Genomic DNA, 18,368 nt, shown 5'->3' with positions numbered 1-18,368 from the left:
CGCCGTCTGCTTTTTGAAGTACAGTAACTAAAGTAGGACTAAGCATACCGGTAGTTTCTGTGGACCTGTCTGCCCGTTTTGTGAGTGCACTGCGCGCGTGCGCACTTGTGTGGCATTGTTTGGGATGACCTAATTAAAATAGCGTACCCCCAGTAAAAAAATCCCCACTACACCACTGGTTTTCACTATAAGTACAAAATATTTTTTGGACGGACACTATCATTTACAGTTTTTTACCATGTTCAATCTAAATTTTCTTTAAAATAAAAAACATCCATATTGAATCTGACTTTTCTACATCCAACTCGCAGGTTTATCATTACTTTGAGAAAAAAGATTATTAATTTAACCCTTTTAGAAGGGAAGATATGGTCATTTGTTCTGGGAATGTCATTTTCGAGCCTGAAACCTGAAAAACAGGCTCGGGGTTTAACAGGTTGAAGATGCATTGTTCTGAGAGCAGCCGCCTCTCCTCACTAATTACATGTAATCATGTCCAACTTGAAAGTTTGAGGTGATTTAAGTGTTTCTCAGTCATCTTCCTGCCTTTTTGTTCTTTTGTTTTATTTTACGGTTCTGAACTGATTTGTGTAGCGAGGGTGGGCCAACTGCAGATATGTAATGTTTAAAAAGCAGGTTTATATCGGAAGAAAATTAATGAGAATCACATTTTAATTGGTGTTGTTTAATTTGATCATTTGCATTGAAAGACTGAATCGGAGATCATTTAAAATGTAATTTATTAGTTAGTAGCTCACAGTTTAAGTTGAGTTATTAAAAAATATAGTGAATGTGGAAATATATAGAGAAATACATTTTGTGAGGATTAAATAAATGTTTTCCCCAAAGTATTAGATTATGTTTGAAGTGTAGTGAACTTCAGATCCAAACTAATGTGTTCAATGACAAATTATGCTATTCAGTTTTCCAATGCAATTATTCAAGTTAAACAATACAAACAATTATGATGATTGAAACATTTTCTTAGTTGCATGTCCAAATACAATCATGTAGATTGCAGGTATGCTTCACCTTGTGTTTATTTAGGTCCAGAACAACTAAAACGAAGATAAGTCTACCTTCAGTGCATGACATAAGTTTATTTGCTTAAGTTTTTTCATGAATCACATTTCACAGTATTAAAAACATAAACAAATACAATAAACTCACAACATTAAGTAACAAATACATCATTGCAACATACAAAATGGTTACTTTTTCTAAATAGAAAGGTTAATGGTTACAAAGTTTAATTTCAGCAGAACTGTTCCACAGTATGTAAGTAACATCACAGGCATTCTTTTCTCTATTAGTTTACAAAATTAATACACACATCTCTCAGGCCAAAAGGAAAAAACACATTTAAGAGTACTAATCATACTGAAAAATGTAGAACTTCAATCAACATTTTGGGCTAATTAGGTTTAATGATGCATCTTTTATAAAGAATGGTGTTTATCTTCTCGATCATGGTCAAAGTAGCTGCAAGAAGAATACTAAGGCGCTGACTTTGAAGTGATCCTCATGGCGAAAGCAACTGTGGAGGACAGAAGGTTTTATTTGTGACTGGTGATACATGGGGATGTTAGACTTTGGCGCAGGTTTCTCTGCAGCCCTTCTCAGTCTCAAACTGGTTTCTGTTTCCTGAACAGCCTCCGAACCAGAATTGAGCGCAGGAATTAGCTATGGGGTCGTAGTACCACTTCACCACGTAGTCCCGGCACGGCCCTGGATCCAGCACCTGGTTGCAGCCCTCAGCTAGACAACAAAAAGAAGAAGCGGACATTTTAAGTAGACTTAAACATTATTTAGCCATGCAAAGTGTAGTGGGTTAGCAGGCAAACATTTTGACTAAATATTTATATACAAAGTAAAACTTGAAATGAGTTTTACAGGTATAATGTTTAGACAAATTAAACATTTTTCCAGATAGTTTTGCAAGAAGAAAAATCTGCAAGCAATAGTTTTTGAGATATTTGACTTAAAACTACCACTTTCTTTACTGCCACAAATGTTAGAGGATCTCCGAGTCAGTATGATTCATCCTCTGGGGACCATTAATGTCCGTGCAAATCAATCTACTTCAAGGAGATGCTGAGATATTTTAGTCTGGACCAAACTAAAAGACTGACATCACCACATCTAGAGCCTCACTGCTAACCAGGCTTATTTTAAATGTGTGAGCGGCTACTACAGAAACATGTAAGTAACGCTTTTTAGATACAATTCAAAAATTGTATTTTTTTTTATTACAGATAATTTCGGTTTATCACTTTCATGTAGATATTTGAAATGTTGACTTATCTTTTCCAAGCTAAGATAACTAGCTCCCAACTGCTATACATACAGCTACTAATAACAAGCTTCTCATCTAATGTTTTGTGAGGATAAAAGGTTAAACTATTCCTTACATTTTTGCATACTTTTGTGTTTTGAACCTTTCTTATTTCAGACGCTTGGACATTACCATTTTACGACTTGATTTGTAACATTTGAACCTATTATTTCTTCATTCTCTAATCTCTTCAGCAATTACCAGGTATGTTGGTTTCAGACAGCGACAGTGGAGTAGTTGGAAGGATAGTAAACCGGGGCGGTGTCATCAGAGTTGGACCTGCCGGCCCGATAACTCCAGTCATCACCACACGTTTGGGGTCCTTCATGTCAAACTGTGGGAAGGACTCTGTGACGGGTCTGAAAGGATCCATGTCAAAGAATGGCCATCTATGAATCTGTGAGGAGCTTCTGTCGTCTGTCTTTGGTCTCTGTGGAGTGATGGGTTCTCTGTCGGGTTGTGGCGCTGGAAGGCCGGGCTGTAACAGTAACATTTTAAACCTTTTATTTATCCAGGTAAGATAATACAATCATGATGTTATAACACCTGAGACGGTTCCATTTACTAGGCTATATGAAAACCCTGAGACGTACCTAGACGATTTACTGAAAAGTTACCAAATGAATCCTGAGGGGTTCATGAATGCCAAAACTAAAATTGTAATCATTCAATAGTTCTAGATACATTTAACTCAAACCACAATGTCCACCTCATTATAGAGCTAGAGGAAAAGTCAGAGAATCACTAAATTCATTAGGATTCATCTTCTGGGGACAATGAATTTAGGTAACAACTTTCTGCCTATTTCTGTCTGTTTAGTAAATATTTAGCTTTAATTAGATGAATAAAGATTTTTGCTGCTTTTGGCACCAGAAGAAAAGTAAAGGGATCACTAAAGTCATCAAGATGTATCCTCTGGGAACAATGAACGTCTTTATAAAAAGTAATGACCGACTTCCTAATTGTTCCCATTGATACACTAAACTGTTGTTACACAGTAGATAAAAACATTTACTGATTTATTCTCCTCACCACTATCTGAACCCTCGTGAAGTCTCCTGTGAAGGTGGGCGTGTCAGTATCCGTCCTGTATGGAGGTTCACGAACATTATCGGATAAATCGGGAATTCCTGGAGACAGTCTGGAACTCGGGACAGAGCTGAACAAATGCCTTTCCCCGTCGTCCTCACAGATCTGACTCAGCAGTTCTCTCTCCAGAGCTTTAGGATCAAAAGACCAAAAAAGTAAACATGAAGTCATTTACTCCTCTGTGTAGGTACTTACAGCCATAGAAGTCATAATGAGCATCATGGTGTTAGTTTTCGCAGACTCAAGTTATTGAACAAAATGTGGACTATTTGCTCTAGTTTTGAACCAACTGCAGTTTACTTTAATACCAGATATATAGCACAGATGTTTCCTGCCCTCTTAGTTGAGAGGGAGCTGGAAGAGATAATTGAGTGAGATTCAACTCGTTTGAGCACTTTTCCACTTTAAAACATTTTTTTAACAAATCACGTTCTTTGTAGACCTATGGTTCTAATTTGATAACATGGATTGCTTACCATGAAGTGTTTTGAATTCATTGATCAGGTACACATGGTTGCTGTCGGGGTCAGAGGCCATGAGATTGATCTCCTTTTTGAACTCCTCATACAGAGGGTCGCTCTCATTCACCAAGCCGATCACAAACATCTCGATGTCACTCCCATGAGCTTCTGATACCGCACTCTTCAGACTGACTTTGTCTCTTTTATCGGCCTGCCCGTCGGTGATGATGATGGCCATCTTCCTCACACCTGCCCGCGCGCCCTTGAACACCTGGTTGGCCTGTTTAATGGCACTACCCGTGAACGTCCCCTCACCCAGGTAGGTCATGGAGCGCACCGCAGACTTGATCTCATCACGAGTGGCTTCCTGTCTGAGGCTGACCACCACCATGTTGATGTGGCTGTAGACGACAACACCCACCCGTGTGGTGTCCCGGCTGACAGAGGCTCGGTCGATTAGGGAGTTTACAAAGTCTTTGACCAGGTTGAAGTTGTCAGGGCCCACACTCTCAGAGCTGTCGATCACAAAAATCAGCTCCAAGGGGGTTTTGCGGCATGTAACTCCACAACCTAATGAAACAGCGACAGGTTATAGACACGTGGACATAAAGGATTGACAACAATTCAGCTTCTGATTACTTACTGCATATGGATCTCATGATTTTGATGATATCTTCCCTCTGTGAAAGAAAGAAAGTGCAATACTTGTAATACAAACTTAATTGTCTCTGAGTTACAGTAAAGACATTAGCTTCTTCTTGCTTTCACCTTTTAATGTAAGGATGTTTGAATCGAAATCTGTTGGAAAATAATTTAGACCACCTTCAAACATCCATTCATTTTTTACACTTATCCAGAGTTGGGTTGCGGTGGCAGTAGGCTAAGCTAATTAGTCCAGTCGTCCACTTTCACTACACAAACCAGATAATCTATAAAAACCATTCAGCATGTTCTGGGTCTACCCCGGGTTCTACTACCGGTTTGGCATGCCTGTAAAATCTCCAAAGGAAGGCGACCACAAGTCATAAGTCCTGATAAGCATGCATACTGATACGTTTCCAGAACCACCAGCTTCTTTTTACTTTATGCTTCCTTCAAATGTCTGATCCCCTGTCTTACCTCAATAATACGCCTACTACCCTCAGAGACCCTTCAACTTCAAATGATGAGTATCCCCTAATATTGTGTATTCTATAAAATAAATGGCGAAGACTCGTCCATGTTCATCGGATGTGGATACGAACACTTTCAAATGAAAATACACGAACCTTAACCCTGTATACACACATTACCTAAAACCAGATGGTTGACATGTATGGCTCCGTTTGAAAATAAACAAAACAAAGCTATGTCCCGATATTCTTCAATGAGTGGTGCACTTTACTTACTGTAAGTCCAGGATCTCCCTTTTGTCCAGTTCTACCCTGTGATTTCAAAAAGATTGAAATTTTTTAGCTGTTCACATAGAGTAATTTCAAGAGGGCTTAAATCTTGTTAGGAATCTGATTCCATTACCATAGGTCCACTGACTCCGTGCTCTCCAGGTCCTCCTCCGTCTCCCCTGGTGCCTTTCTCACCTCTGAACCCTCGATCCCCCTGCAAGAGGAAAGACACATTATCTTGAATCACACAGTAGGGCTGTGATAGAAAGGGATATCCCATCCTGTCAACAGCATGTTGTATGCTTTCTGTATGCATCTTACTAGATATATTTTTCTAAGTGATGCAGTTTTGTTTCCCATTTGTTTGAAGCCTCTCAAATAACACGTTTAGTTTTAATTTCATACAGATTTTCATTTTTGCTAGGTCTACTGTCACTTTGTGTGTTCATAATACAGTTGCTGACATTATATTGTTACCTTGTCCCCCTGCAGACCTTGTCCAGGAGGACCTCTGGGTCCAGCGATCCCATGAAATCCAGTCTCCCCCTGCAGAAAGAGAGAGATAGTCAGTGTCAAGGAGAACTCATGTATAGAGTCAAATTGAACTAAAGGAAAGTTTCTTCTTCTTCTTTTAAGCACATGAGCCTGGTTTCCTAGACTTAATGGGTTTCTATTAAACGAGGCAGCAAAGAAAATACATTCCCATTCATAAACGTAACTTAATACAGCTAGGTGATAATCAAACATTTAACGTCTGGTAGCTGAACATGTTACCTTTTCTCCTTGGATGCCCTCTCCAGGTAACCCCTGTGCACCAGGCGGTCCCCTTTGGCCAACTGAACCCTGCAAAAATAAAACAACTGTGTCTCTCTGTATTTAAAGGGTAATATAATCACATGCAATCCATTATTTTGAACAGGACAGATTACCTTGGGACCAATTAGGGTAATTCCTGGTGGTCCAGTGGGTCCAGGAGGTCCAGACAAGCCTCTATCTCCCTGTACAGAAAATTGATTGATAACATTTATAGATATCTTTCAATAATCACAGTAATCTAATCTCAGACAAATAGAAAAGAAAACTTGCTTGGAAAATATCAGGCTCATACATTTAAGAGTAAAACTTTACCAAAATGTATCTTTTGACCCCCTCATTTCACCCCATCCTGACAATATTTGTGGTAATGCATAAAACAAGATCTTTATAAACTCAGCAAAAAAGTTAAAAGCTAAACTAGTACGACTGTGAATAAAATACCACTATGTCAAGAGAATTTGTATAACAGAAATTAACGATAATGTAATTTAATGACCTATTTTATGTTTTTTACTGAGATGAATCGTTACCTTTGGTCCAGGTAGACCTACGCCATCTGATCCGGTCTCTCCTGTCAGACCAAGGGGCCCCGGAAGTCCCTTAATAAGACATTGTGTAAAATAAATTAAATATTTCTGAGTGTAAAGTGTTAAAAGAGGGACTGTGGTGTGTTGATACTCACTGGAGGGCCGGGGTAACCGTCACCTTTAAGTCCAGGTATCCCAGCAGGCCCTGCAGGCCCTTTGTCCCCCTACAAACCAAATGGTGCCACTGTTATATTTATACTTTTCTTAAGAGGATCAGTGAAGGAAACCTGAACTCACCTTGGGTCCAGGGAAACCCCTTCCCGTCTCTCCCACAGCTCCAGCTGGACCACGTAGTCCCGGTTCTCCCTGAAATAACCAGAGGTAGATTGAATGTAGCAGCAGTTACAGTTGTCGATATCTTGAATCAGAAATTTCCATGTTTACAGTATTGTTCTTTCATATTTAAATAAATGACCTACTGTGTGGAAGTATGGGGCAAAAGATAAAATACATCCAATAGCTGTATGAATTGTACTTCAATCACATTATCACAAACTAAACAACATACTGTTTATTTTTTAATTGAAATAAATACACAGTATAGAATTTAGGGGAATAGTTGTGTGTAATGATAAATATAATGAACAGATTTCAAATGTAATTGAAAACAAAAATAAGGTTGTTAACACATAAAACTAAGTTGTTGTTTTTTTAAATGTGTAGGATTATTATTGTATAAAAGTTTAGAACACTTTATACATAATGTATGCCCCTTTTGGTTGTGAAGCCTAATAAAAGGTTTTGTGTGTAAAAAAAGAAAGGTATATAAACCTGAGGCTTCACACTACACATTTGTGGTCAATATTTGTTCCCTTTAATTACATTTCTATTTGTTATTAGAGTATTCCTTTCGTGAAATGTGTTAAAGACCAACATTTATTTCTACTCTTACTATTACAGCAGCTGTTTGTTTGCACCACATAGACTTTACCTTCTCTCCAGCTACACCCCTCCCTGGTGGTCCTGTTGCCCCCGGTGGCCCCATCTTTCCGGGTCCCCCCTAAAAAGGAAACATTTGACTTGAAATTGACGAGGGAACATGGGAATCAGACATGTGCATAGTCAATATATGGTATTTACTGCTTTGTATTATAATCTATACATCATATATATATTTTATTTGTTGATCATATTTTGTAATTATGATCAACATTGCTCGAGTAACAAAATGTTTTTCGAGCAAAACATACAATGTTTCCCTCTGAAAAGTTACTAGAAAGCAGCTGAAAATATAAATATTACATACAATGTTATATGTACAAGGTGCTCAAAATTGAACTTGGGTGAACTTACTTCTTGCCACTGTATGTTTTCACTTATTGTAAGAGATGTGGCAGCATTATTCAAAATTTGTAACACTATTTAAAAATTTTACAAGACATTTTATTTATTATTCTTACCTTTGACCCCATTGGCCCCACAGGACCAACTGTACCTGGCAGTCCTCTGCTCCCTCTGTCCCCTCTGTCCCCCTGCCAAAATAACTCAAAATCATCAACTTTGAGTTAAGCTTTAGGTGATCATATCATTTAAGATCATTGAATCATAATATCTGTAAATCACAGAAGAACGTTATATACACATCAACTGTGATTCTGTTACCTTCCCTCCAGGAGTGCCTTTACCAGGAGCCCCGTCAGGTCCCCTGGGCCCCGGTAACCCAACGTCCCCCTGCCGTCATTTAGAAACAGACAATGAAGCAAAGACTGGTAAGAAATATTGATGTATTATGTATGTATGCACAAGAGAAAACATGTTTAGGTTTAATGTCACCTTTTGTCCTGGGGCTCCATCCTCTGCTGGCTCACCTGGTATACCTGGTGGCCCCTCGGACCCCGGGTCACCCTGAGAGAGGAAGGGGAGGAGCAAGTGCATTTGAGGATATGGAACAAAAGTATGAAAGCAATATTAAAATGACCAGGTTATTTAGAAAATCACTTTTGGATAACATTGGACCGGGCTTAGCTCTCGTATTGTGTTAAGCAAACACATATGAAAGTGGAATCAATCTTCCTGTCTAACTCTCAGCAAGAACACATATAAAAAAAAATGGCACACTGGCATATACGGTACTATATAGAATGATGAGAAAGTAGTGCAGTACATTTTAGAGGACTTACTTTGGGTCCTGGTTGTCCAACACCTCGTTCACCTGTCAGTCCAGGCTCACCTGGGAGTCCCTGATTCCCCTGAAAACCACCAGGGACAAATGTATTCAACAAAATATTCACAAATTGCATCATGAAATCCGCCTGCATTTGATTGACAAGCCAGCTGGGAGTCGCAGGCATATTTATTAGATAAAATATTCAAAACGATTTAGATGCAATCAGGAGGGGAAATCAGCAACATGTCAATCACAATTAGCATCTGAGTTTCTGTTTCTGAAACGTTATAGTCGTTCAAGGAGGCCCCCCCCCCCCTCGTTTTGTCTTACCTTTGTTCCTGTTATTCCGATACCTTGAGCTCCTCTGGGGCCTGCAGGTCCAACTGGGCCTTGATCCCCCTGCATTTAATAGTATGTCAATATTATTACTGAAAGTATGAAAAGTCAAGGTATTCACTGAAATACCCCCTGATACTGTCCAGTATAACCATGTATCTCTCAAAAGAGATGCAGACAAAAACAGCCCTGTTTTCGGCTTTGAGACAATGCATTTTCAAGCTGATCTAAAAGTTTTCTAATCAGTTTTTTTAATTTAAAGGTGTGAATTATTTTCTTTACCTAACAGTTTGACATGCATTAATGTAACTAGTACCTTTTCTCCTTGATTTCCTAAACCAGGAGCACCAACTGGACCTGGAAACCCAGGCGGCCCGTAACCTCCCTGAAAAAAGATGATTATATTCAAGAGATGCAGTGATCTATGAGACCTGGGCGAGTACTCGAAGTATAGTTAATGTTGCAGGATCTGCATACATTTTCATCACGTTGAGTAAACAAATAAGATATTTATACCTTGTCGCCTTTAACCCCAATGCCAGCAAGCCCACGATTTCCTCTGGGACCCTCATATCCTCGATCCCCCTGAAACAAAAGTTTGAAAATGTGACGTACTGTAGACACAATCTTCCATAAGCTTGACACATGTGCAGCATGTTTCATATGTGACGTTATGAAAAAGCCAATAATGTAAATTCCTAAGTAATTACACAATGTTTTTCAGCAATCAGTGACACGTGTTCTGGTTGTGATTTATGTAATTCATTCTCTTTTGCTATGCACCTGCAATAAATATAAAGAGATGCAACTGCACAGAGGTTATAGCGTTCCTTCACTCCCATTTCAAAATGCAGAATGATACCGTCTATTTCAACCCCTCTTCTGAATAAAAGAAGACATAATAAAAATACCATAACAAAATATGAAAAAGCAATTATAGTACACATACAAAGTATTATATACTAATAAAAATAACTACTGACCATAACCTTTTTGCAGGAATGTGCCTTGGTATTTTGTCGCATAAAAGTCAATATGAACAAAATGAAATCAAGAATCATAAATATCAAAAAGATGAAAAACTTAAAACATATATCTTAAAATGTATCCGTTTTAAAATAGAAAAAGCATGTGGAATGTGTTAAACATATTAAGTAAAGAATATTCAATTGTTTACAACCAAATCATTTGCATGAATTCAAGCACTGTATGGTGGGCCCCTTTAACTCAATGTAACCATTACTTCAAATGTTGCTTCAAATTGCAGTAGATAGTAAGAATGACAAGTATGTCCTATCTGCACATTATTGAGAACCATTGGTTCGGTCAATACATGGTTTAAAACGTAACCCACCTTCGGCCCTGGAAGCCCCTCACCCGTTGGTCCTGGGATTCCTCGCACTCCGGCTGGTCCTGGTGGACCCTGGAATAAAAAAACAACTTTAAAAAAAAGTCTTAATATGTGAAGGCCTCAATAAATACCAACATCCAACATAGATTTGGTTTAACACAAGACAGAGTGAAGGTGCGCTCTTGAACAACTATTCATTTTGTGTGCTCCAGGTGGCAGCATGGAGTTGAATTGTGTTCAAAATTTAAATTCCCAGCATATTTGGATGTGAGGAAAGTGCTCTGAACTTGCTCATGTGTGCTTATGTTTGACATCTTGGAAACTTTTAAATAATGCGTAATAACAAAGGAAAACAGATGGAAAAACAATATTCCATACATGATTTATCTTCTTTGCTCTTCAGGATAAAGTTTCTATTCAGATCTTTAATTTTCAACATAAAAATTGCTCTCTGTGGTGGAAGGTTACAATACATGTACTCAAGTACTGTACTTGAGTACAATTTCACTGTACCTTAGTACAATTTCACTGTACCTTTACCTTGAATTTTTCCATTGTATGCTTCTTTATTTCAGGGGGAAAGGTTTGAACCTTCACTACATTTGCTTTGAATGTTCTTATTAAAACACCACATGCGATCAGTTTATAAAGTTTGAAGCATTGTTATAGATCTAACTGTCCAACAGTGTATTAATCAAGTAAAAATGAACTCCACCTCAACAAGATGTGCTTATGCGTCAAGTAATATTACTCCATTACACACATACATATATATATATACATATATATACATATAAATACATATATATATATATATACATATATATATATATAACTCTCTCAAAAGAGAAACTCTCTCTGCCTAAGGAGGATTATTACTTTTGATTAACCTTTTTGTGATGACAGCCTAATTGTGGCCTATACTAAAATACATTTGAAAGTTGTAAAAGAGTATTTATACAAAGTGTTATCCTATCAAGACACTGTTATGCATAGAATGGGCATTAAAGAAATGTAGACACCTTGATGTGTCGGTACAATATACGAATATTTTCATACTCACAGGTAGTCCTGGTTCTCCTATCCCAACAGGACCTGAAGGACCTGACCTTCCCTGAAGGCCTTTTTCACCCTGTAAGCATTACACAGCACAACTCAACAACTTTCAACACTTTAAACATGTCAAAACGTTTTTCAATAAATTATTAAAAAGTGATATCATTTATTCAATCTCTGGCCCTTATTAGATGTGTGTTAGGGGAAAGCAGCTTTATTAAGGTTTATCTAATCCAACAATACTTGTGGCTGCTTGAGTTGTCCTTAAATGTTCTGTAACTCCAGTGAGAATTACAAAGAGATGTTACCCCATCATGGCATTTACATTATGGATATCATGTATTACATTATGTAAGAAAAAGGTACCCTGAAGATATTTAGTCATACATTTGTTTTATGAAGATTTTATGACTATAGACGATGTTTAATAGGTGATGTTGATTAAAAAGTGTTACCTTGGCTCCAGGAAATCCAATACCAATGTCCCCCGGTGGTCCTGCAGCACCGTTGGGCCCTCGGTCGCCCTGTGGCAAGGAAACAGGTTCAGAGATTTGCATGTCACGTAATGGCAGTTCAAAGAGTTGTTAGATAAATGCAAATAAGTTAACAGATGCCTCTGTCTGCACTAAAAAAATATATTTGTTTAGTCTTCATTTAATAAATATGGTATAATACAAACAAATCTAAGTCTGCATTCAACATTTTGAGGCATTTCGGAAATAAATACCAGTCCTTTGTTCCTTCTGTAAAACTTGGCTAATGTCTGTACTTTTTCTAGATGTGCTATAAATGATATTACATTTCATCTGTATATAAAGACATCTTTGTTAAGAAGCTTTGGGACAGATATGGTGATGAAGCCTTCAGCATCTCATCAGCGCTGTGCACACATTTTAAAGGTTGTTTCTACCTCACAAAACAATACGTGGGAATGTGTCCTGGGAATGCTGAACTATTGAAAAATATCACCAAATTACAAAATGATCTTAAATGACTAAATCCTTTGGTTGACCATAATCATGATGTAACTGACTGCTCTGCATTTTGGAATGTGTGTTTATGAAACAGTTTACTATCATCAAGAAAGCAAATAACTTTATTTCTCAAAGAAATTATAAGTAGAAGATTTTTGGTAAAAACTTGAAAAATAATAAATATGGATTCTGACTTCATCCTCTAAAACAGATCCCTACAATTCCAGCATGTTGCTTTCTGCCACTATCTTTTTTGTTACTACCACTAGGGGTTGTCACGTCTGGAAATCTCTGCGAATGAAATCCAGCCAATCCAACTGTTGCTGTTAGGAACTATCACAGAGAAAATGAAAGCAGACAGAGTTTACAATTCCATAAATGTCAATGCATCTCAAGATCTTGGGTTAACTTACTTTGGGTCCTGCTGGTCCTTCAGGGCCTGTGTCTCCTGTAAATCCTAGTACTCCCTGCAAAACATATTCAAAGTCTTATACAGTCCCGCAATACATCATACATGTTAGCTTTAACAACACTCATAACTATCTGTACAGTGTCTTCTCAAAACAACTGGGGGCCCCCACTTCATATGACCAAGCCAACACCACTGAAATCACTAAAATCAACATGTTCAGCTTTCATGTCCTTAAATTCTCCGGCCAAGCTCACAAAAGGAAAGATCATACAGACACTATGCCAGTAGCACAGAGGAGGAAGAGAAGTGCTGGTCGGCCAGGTCCGTGCACTAATCCCACCACACAAAGTCTGTTCCTGCAGAAGAATAATATCCTGCAAGCCTGGATTCACTGCTTTGGATAGCCACATTAGTATCAGGATTACCCATAAACCAATATTCACATTCCATTAGTGCAGAGATGAATGAGAGAGAAATTCCACTTCCATTTTTCATATTTAAGAGAGAATTAACTTTCTTATGTCGACTCATTGTGATGTCTGTCTGGGAAAAGTTTCAAAAACCAGGAAATTGCTCCTTTACTGCTAAACTGGTGTGGAATACATTGACAAATAATAAAGTGATTGAATGTATCATATTATAAATCAATAAAAATGATGAAACTAAGGCTCTTTGAGGCTGCTTGCCTTAATGCTAACTATAGCATGCTAACATATGCACAGTGACAATGCTAATATGTTTAGCATCTATCATATTTTCCATGTTCGCTATAGTGTCAAGCATTTAGCAAAAGGCAAAGTACACAAAATACTGCTGTCAATATTTTGCAGGTATTTTGTCACAAATAAACGTATTGTACCAATTTAAAGTTTAACCTTATGATGGCACTTCATTTATTTCATATTTATTTGGCACACTTTACTTTTTTTTGCAACACAACAATTTCCTTTGGGTTAATATAAGTTCTACCTTATTTTATATTAAAATCAAAAACGTTTAGGATTTTTTTTTCTAAATTTGGAATTTCTCTGCAAAACTTTTATATTTCTAGAGTCAAAAATGTTCACAACAACATTACATTATAGTGTTCAACTATAAATGTGCTGTACCTGTTCTCCCTTTGTTCCTCGCTGGCCTGCAGGTCCCTCAGGTCCCTGTGAAATGACACTCAATTCATTACAAGAGACCCACATACCTTTATGTGGTATTGATTAAAATAATATTGTTGATGCTGTTCATACAATGTCACCCTTCTCCCCAGGAGTGCCACAGTCTCCTGTCCCCCCCTAAAAGACCAAACTAAAGATTAATTTCTTAGGACTTGTCAATATATGTCAAGAGAAGAAAACAACTGATAATGATGTTGCAAAAGATAATTGTCACGCACCTTGTTGCCCTTATAACCTGGATGGCCCTGTGAAATGTTGGAAAGTTGTAAAATCAGAATTTCTTCTAATAATAACAATGTCTGCTGTTCATTTTTTTTTACCTCTGGACCATCACCTCCAGGTCGACCGTTGGAGCCAGACTCACCCTTAAAGAAACCAGCTTACAATGAGTCGCATGAAATCAGACACTAACATAGTTTGTGACTTTGTGTGATGACTTACCCTCGCTCCGTTTACACCAGGTGGCCCTGTGTAGCCTGGGTCCCCTTTTCTACCCTGGAATTAGCAATTGTTAAGTCTTGGTCAGATGCTAAAGGAAGAGCTGATGCCATGCATGTTTGTGATGAGGGAATACATAATGACTATCCTATACTTTTGGTAAGAAATGACACTTCTTGTATGGAACTCACTTGACTTCCTTGAAGGCCCCTTTCTCCTCTTTCACACGTACACACTTGAGCCTTTGGACACTAAAAGAGAGAACAGACAAAAGTCAGTACATCCATCTTCACAAACCAGTTATTAATGAACCAAAATACTGCATTGCATTGGAAAACTCACCCCTTCATAGGCAAGTGCACCCTTTTCAAAACAAAAGACACAGAATGTTAATGGCAAAATATTTGGTTGTGATTGATGACTGCTGACTGTTAGGCAAAAGAGTGGTCATAAGCAACTAAAATGTATTTAACAAACTACAGAAAAATATAAAAAGCTAGGGGAGAACAAGTTAAACTACTTTAAGAAACAGCCATGATAGCAAATGTATTTATTCTTAAAAAAGTAGTTAAACTATATGTTTCATGCAAACAAACAAATAAAAACTAGATAATTATTATGTTAGGAAAGATCCAACTCATTTCCATGTTGTGTAAAATGTCAATTTGTAAAGTCACACACAGTAACCTCTCACCATCTCCTTGATCAGCTTCTCCTCCAGCTGAGGATCGAGAAGACTTTGGACAAACTGCTGAGCAGGTGTGCTGGCGATGGCCCGGAGCTTGGCGTTATTCTTACTCTGCTGGCCGATGTCTGATAAACCCACAGCAAAGAACTTTATGCCTTGACCTTTGGCCTCTGCTGCAGCTGCGATCACATCAGGGCTCCGGGGGTGGTCCACACCGTCAGTCATCAGCACTGCAACTCTGACGCTGTCGGCCGGCGTCTCCTCCACCAGCAGCTGCGAGACGTTGGTGATGGCGTAGGTGGTGTAGGTGCCGTGGCCGATGTAGTTCATGGCGTTTACTTGATTGTGAAATGAATCCAGGTCTCTCCAGGCTGAGAACCGGTGCTCCATGGACACAAAGCTGCTGTACTGAAGAGCTGCCATTCTCATCTTTAGCGTCCAGCCGTCTATTTGAGTCATGGAGAGGCGAGTGCTGAAGCTCAACACGAAAGCTTTCTGCTTCTCAAACAGGTATATCTTTGCACTCTCCGAGCTGTCCAGAATGAAAGCCACCTCCAGTGAACACGTCAGACCTGTGAGAGAAGGAGTTCGACAAAGAATCCTGTCAAATACTGTACTGTAAAATACTGTTGGGGATGATAAAAGGTTCTGAAGGTTGTACCTACATGGATCCCTTCAGACAAACCTAACGTTGAATAGAAATACAAGAGAGTGATGTCCATATTCATGTGATTCTCAACATATGCCATCCAGACAAAAATCTTCCTATTTATGATTTAAGGGTCATCTATTATGCAAAATCCACTTTTTCATGTCTTTTATAAACATGTGGGACTATGTGTAAAGAGATTCTGAAAGTTTCACGAAAAAAATCTTCGCTCTCTTTTTGTCCTGATCCATTTATATAAAAAACTGTGTGAAAATGAGCTGATCAGATGTTGGCCACTTTATGATGTCATAACGTTTTTTGGCTTGTGTAACCATTAGCCAATCACCAACCAAGGTAACCCCCCCCTCCTCATCACCTGCATCTCCTCCTAGAGCACCATTGTGTTATTTTTAACCAAATATCTCTCAGAGGGGAGTGGCTCCTTATTTTCATCTAAAGTAACCGACAAAGAATCAGCACTTTTGAAACAGGGCTGAAACAGAGGGGATTATGGGATGCTATGATGATCTGTTTGGTATTTCGAGCCAAACACTTCAGAGACATGAAGCTTAGCGCAAGTTCAAGAAGGAAGACCATACTCCTGGTGTTACACGTCACTGCAAGCTCCTCTCCCATTAAGTAATCAGGGGCGGTACTCCCCAGCTAGCAATCATTGCACCTGCTAAACCCTTTAAATCGGCTCTTCCCTCTCTGTCAGTTGTCATTTCAGGTGTCAACGCACAACCCGCCTCCACCCCTTCACCTCCTGTCTCCTAATTCAGGGCCAAGCTAATCCTTCTTCCTCCAGACCAGACCGAACCATTATCACCACCACCAGTGTCTAGACCCCGGGGGGTTCATCGGAGCGGTTTTCCCCTCCCGAATGATTATCCTACAAACCGGGGCCTAATCTCCAAACATCAGTTGATTCATTGTTGTAATCTGTCATCATAATTTTCTATACCACGTGTCCGGTATTAAACATGTATTTCATACATCACGTCTCTCATGATTGAAATGTTTGTATATATATCTGAGAGTTATATTATATTGATGAAAAACAGTATAATAGGGGACCTTTAAGCTGATTATCTTGAGCTGTGGATGTTGAATGTCTGATCCTACTAACTTTCTCTTTTACAACATCAGGATCTATTGACCGACCTTCACCACCAAAATTGTATACATCATATAAATAATTACCATTTCCTCCATCGTCACGCAGTCTGTTGTTGTTCCTGCGTCCTTTCCTTCTTCTCTGTCCTGTGGCCTCGTGTGAGAGAGCCAACAACAGAAAGCAAATTCCCAATCCACTCCTCAGGTTTCCCCTTAGCAACATTTTCATTCTAGCTAAAAAAACAAAGTAACACTAAGTGATAAAGTGCTTAAACAAAGCTAATTATAGCAGTAGCAAAATGCACCTGTTTGATACTGTATGTTACAATCGTGCATCCTTCTAACCATACATGCTGTGAAGTTCTTGGTTAATTGTTCAAATTGTACTGCTCATAAACTGAGTTAAATAAACCTGAAATTAGAGAAAATATTCAAAGCAATGTGCAATACTGATCTACACAAATCTCAAATGCTGCAACCCTAAATTACCTACAAAGTTATTCAGTTCATAGTAAATAAGCATCTTTAAATGTTAAAGTTTGGCTAACATGAGCCTATTGACTTGTCCAAGCTGTAAAACATACATTAGAGCTGTTATTCAAACTGTAACGTGAGATTACATTAAGGGTTAGTCATGCAAAAAATAGTTGTTTTACCTAGAATCTCATTTAGCTGCAGTCAGAGCTTGTAATCCAGTTAGCTGTCCTATGGGTGGCATTTCGCTGCGAAATAATGTCCAGTAAACGGGGCTGGGACAAAGTGAGGACCAGCAGATGAGCTGGTGTGTGTCTGTGTGGCCGGGGGCTCTGGGGCCACTCCAACATTTCAGAGCTAGTTTAGAGCTCATGACTACTGACCGAAAGGACTTCATTTTTGACTGACTCTGTGGTTATTCACTGACGCCATGAGTTCACAATAACCTCCTGCAGGAATGCAAATGGACCTGTGTTATTTTAATACATATATTGTTTGAATTATATTAGAATAATGTAAACACACTATTTACATTTTTCAACTCTAAGATAATGTCAAGCTACAGCAAGTTATGAACATTAGGCACATTACAATAGTACAGAGGCACTGTACACATATAACAGAAGTCTTACTGAGTTTTTGTCAGGGCAACTTTACTGCTTCTTCTCATCGACATCGATCTGTGTTACTTTTAGAAATACTTGGATGAGTAAATGGTTAAATACAGGTTCTCCTTTACGAAAATGAACTATAAGAGTTGTATAGTATCCTATAGTAAGTTTGTAGTGTTCTATAGTATTTTTCCCCGGCTATCGTATTACTATAGTTTTTTTCTGTAGTGCCATTTTATTAGCTATAGTAGCCCTATAATATTTCAATAGTAATACCATGTATCTAGATCTTTGTAGTATTCCTATATTATTTTAAA

The 18,368-nt window shown here is 38.4% G+C and overlaps 1 protein-coding gene across 1 annotated transcript; it reads right to left on the bottom strand.

Moving 5' to 3' along the window:
- Positions 1-765: 765 nt before the first annotated feature.
- col28a1b (collagen, type XXVIII, alpha 1b) lies at positions 766-17,195 on the bottom strand. Its single transcript, XM_034211434.1, has 34 exons — positions 17,054-17,195; positions 15,208-15,773; positions 14,856-14,876; positions 14,705-14,764; positions 14,517-14,570; positions 14,396-14,440; positions 14,294-14,320; positions 14,148-14,192; positions 14,016-14,060; positions 12,908-12,961; positions 11,976-12,044; positions 11,528-11,596; positions 10,468-10,536; positions 9,630-9,698; positions 9,430-9,498; positions 9,108-9,176; positions 8,791-8,859; positions 8,444-8,515; positions 8,273-8,341; positions 8,071-8,142; positions 7,602-7,670; positions 6,908-6,976; positions 6,766-6,834; positions 6,614-6,682; positions 6,197-6,265; positions 6,042-6,110; positions 5,745-5,813; positions 5,401-5,481; positions 5,274-5,309; positions 4,529-4,565; positions 3,901-4,455; positions 3,368-3,555; positions 2,537-2,813; positions 766-1,758 (listed from the first exon to the last, which is right to left on the bottom strand). Exons 1-34 carry the CDS (start codon positions 17,193-17,195, stop codon positions 1,586-1,588), a joined length of 3,585 nt encoding a protein of 1,194 aa, XP_034067325.1. The 3' UTR covers positions 766-1,585.
- Positions 17,196-18,368: the final 1,173 nt, after the last annotated feature.

This window comes from Gymnodraco acuticeps, unplaced genomic scaffold, assembly GCF_902827175.1.
Source record: "Gymnodraco acuticeps unplaced genomic scaffold, fGymAcu1.1, whole genome shotgun sequence".
Lineage (NCBI taxonomy): Eukaryota > Metazoa > Chordata > Actinopteri > Perciformes > Bathydraconidae > Gymnodraco > Gymnodraco acuticeps.
The sequence above is the reverse complement of the archived record's forward strand: the minus strand, read 5'-3'. Positions and strand labels throughout refer to the sequence as shown.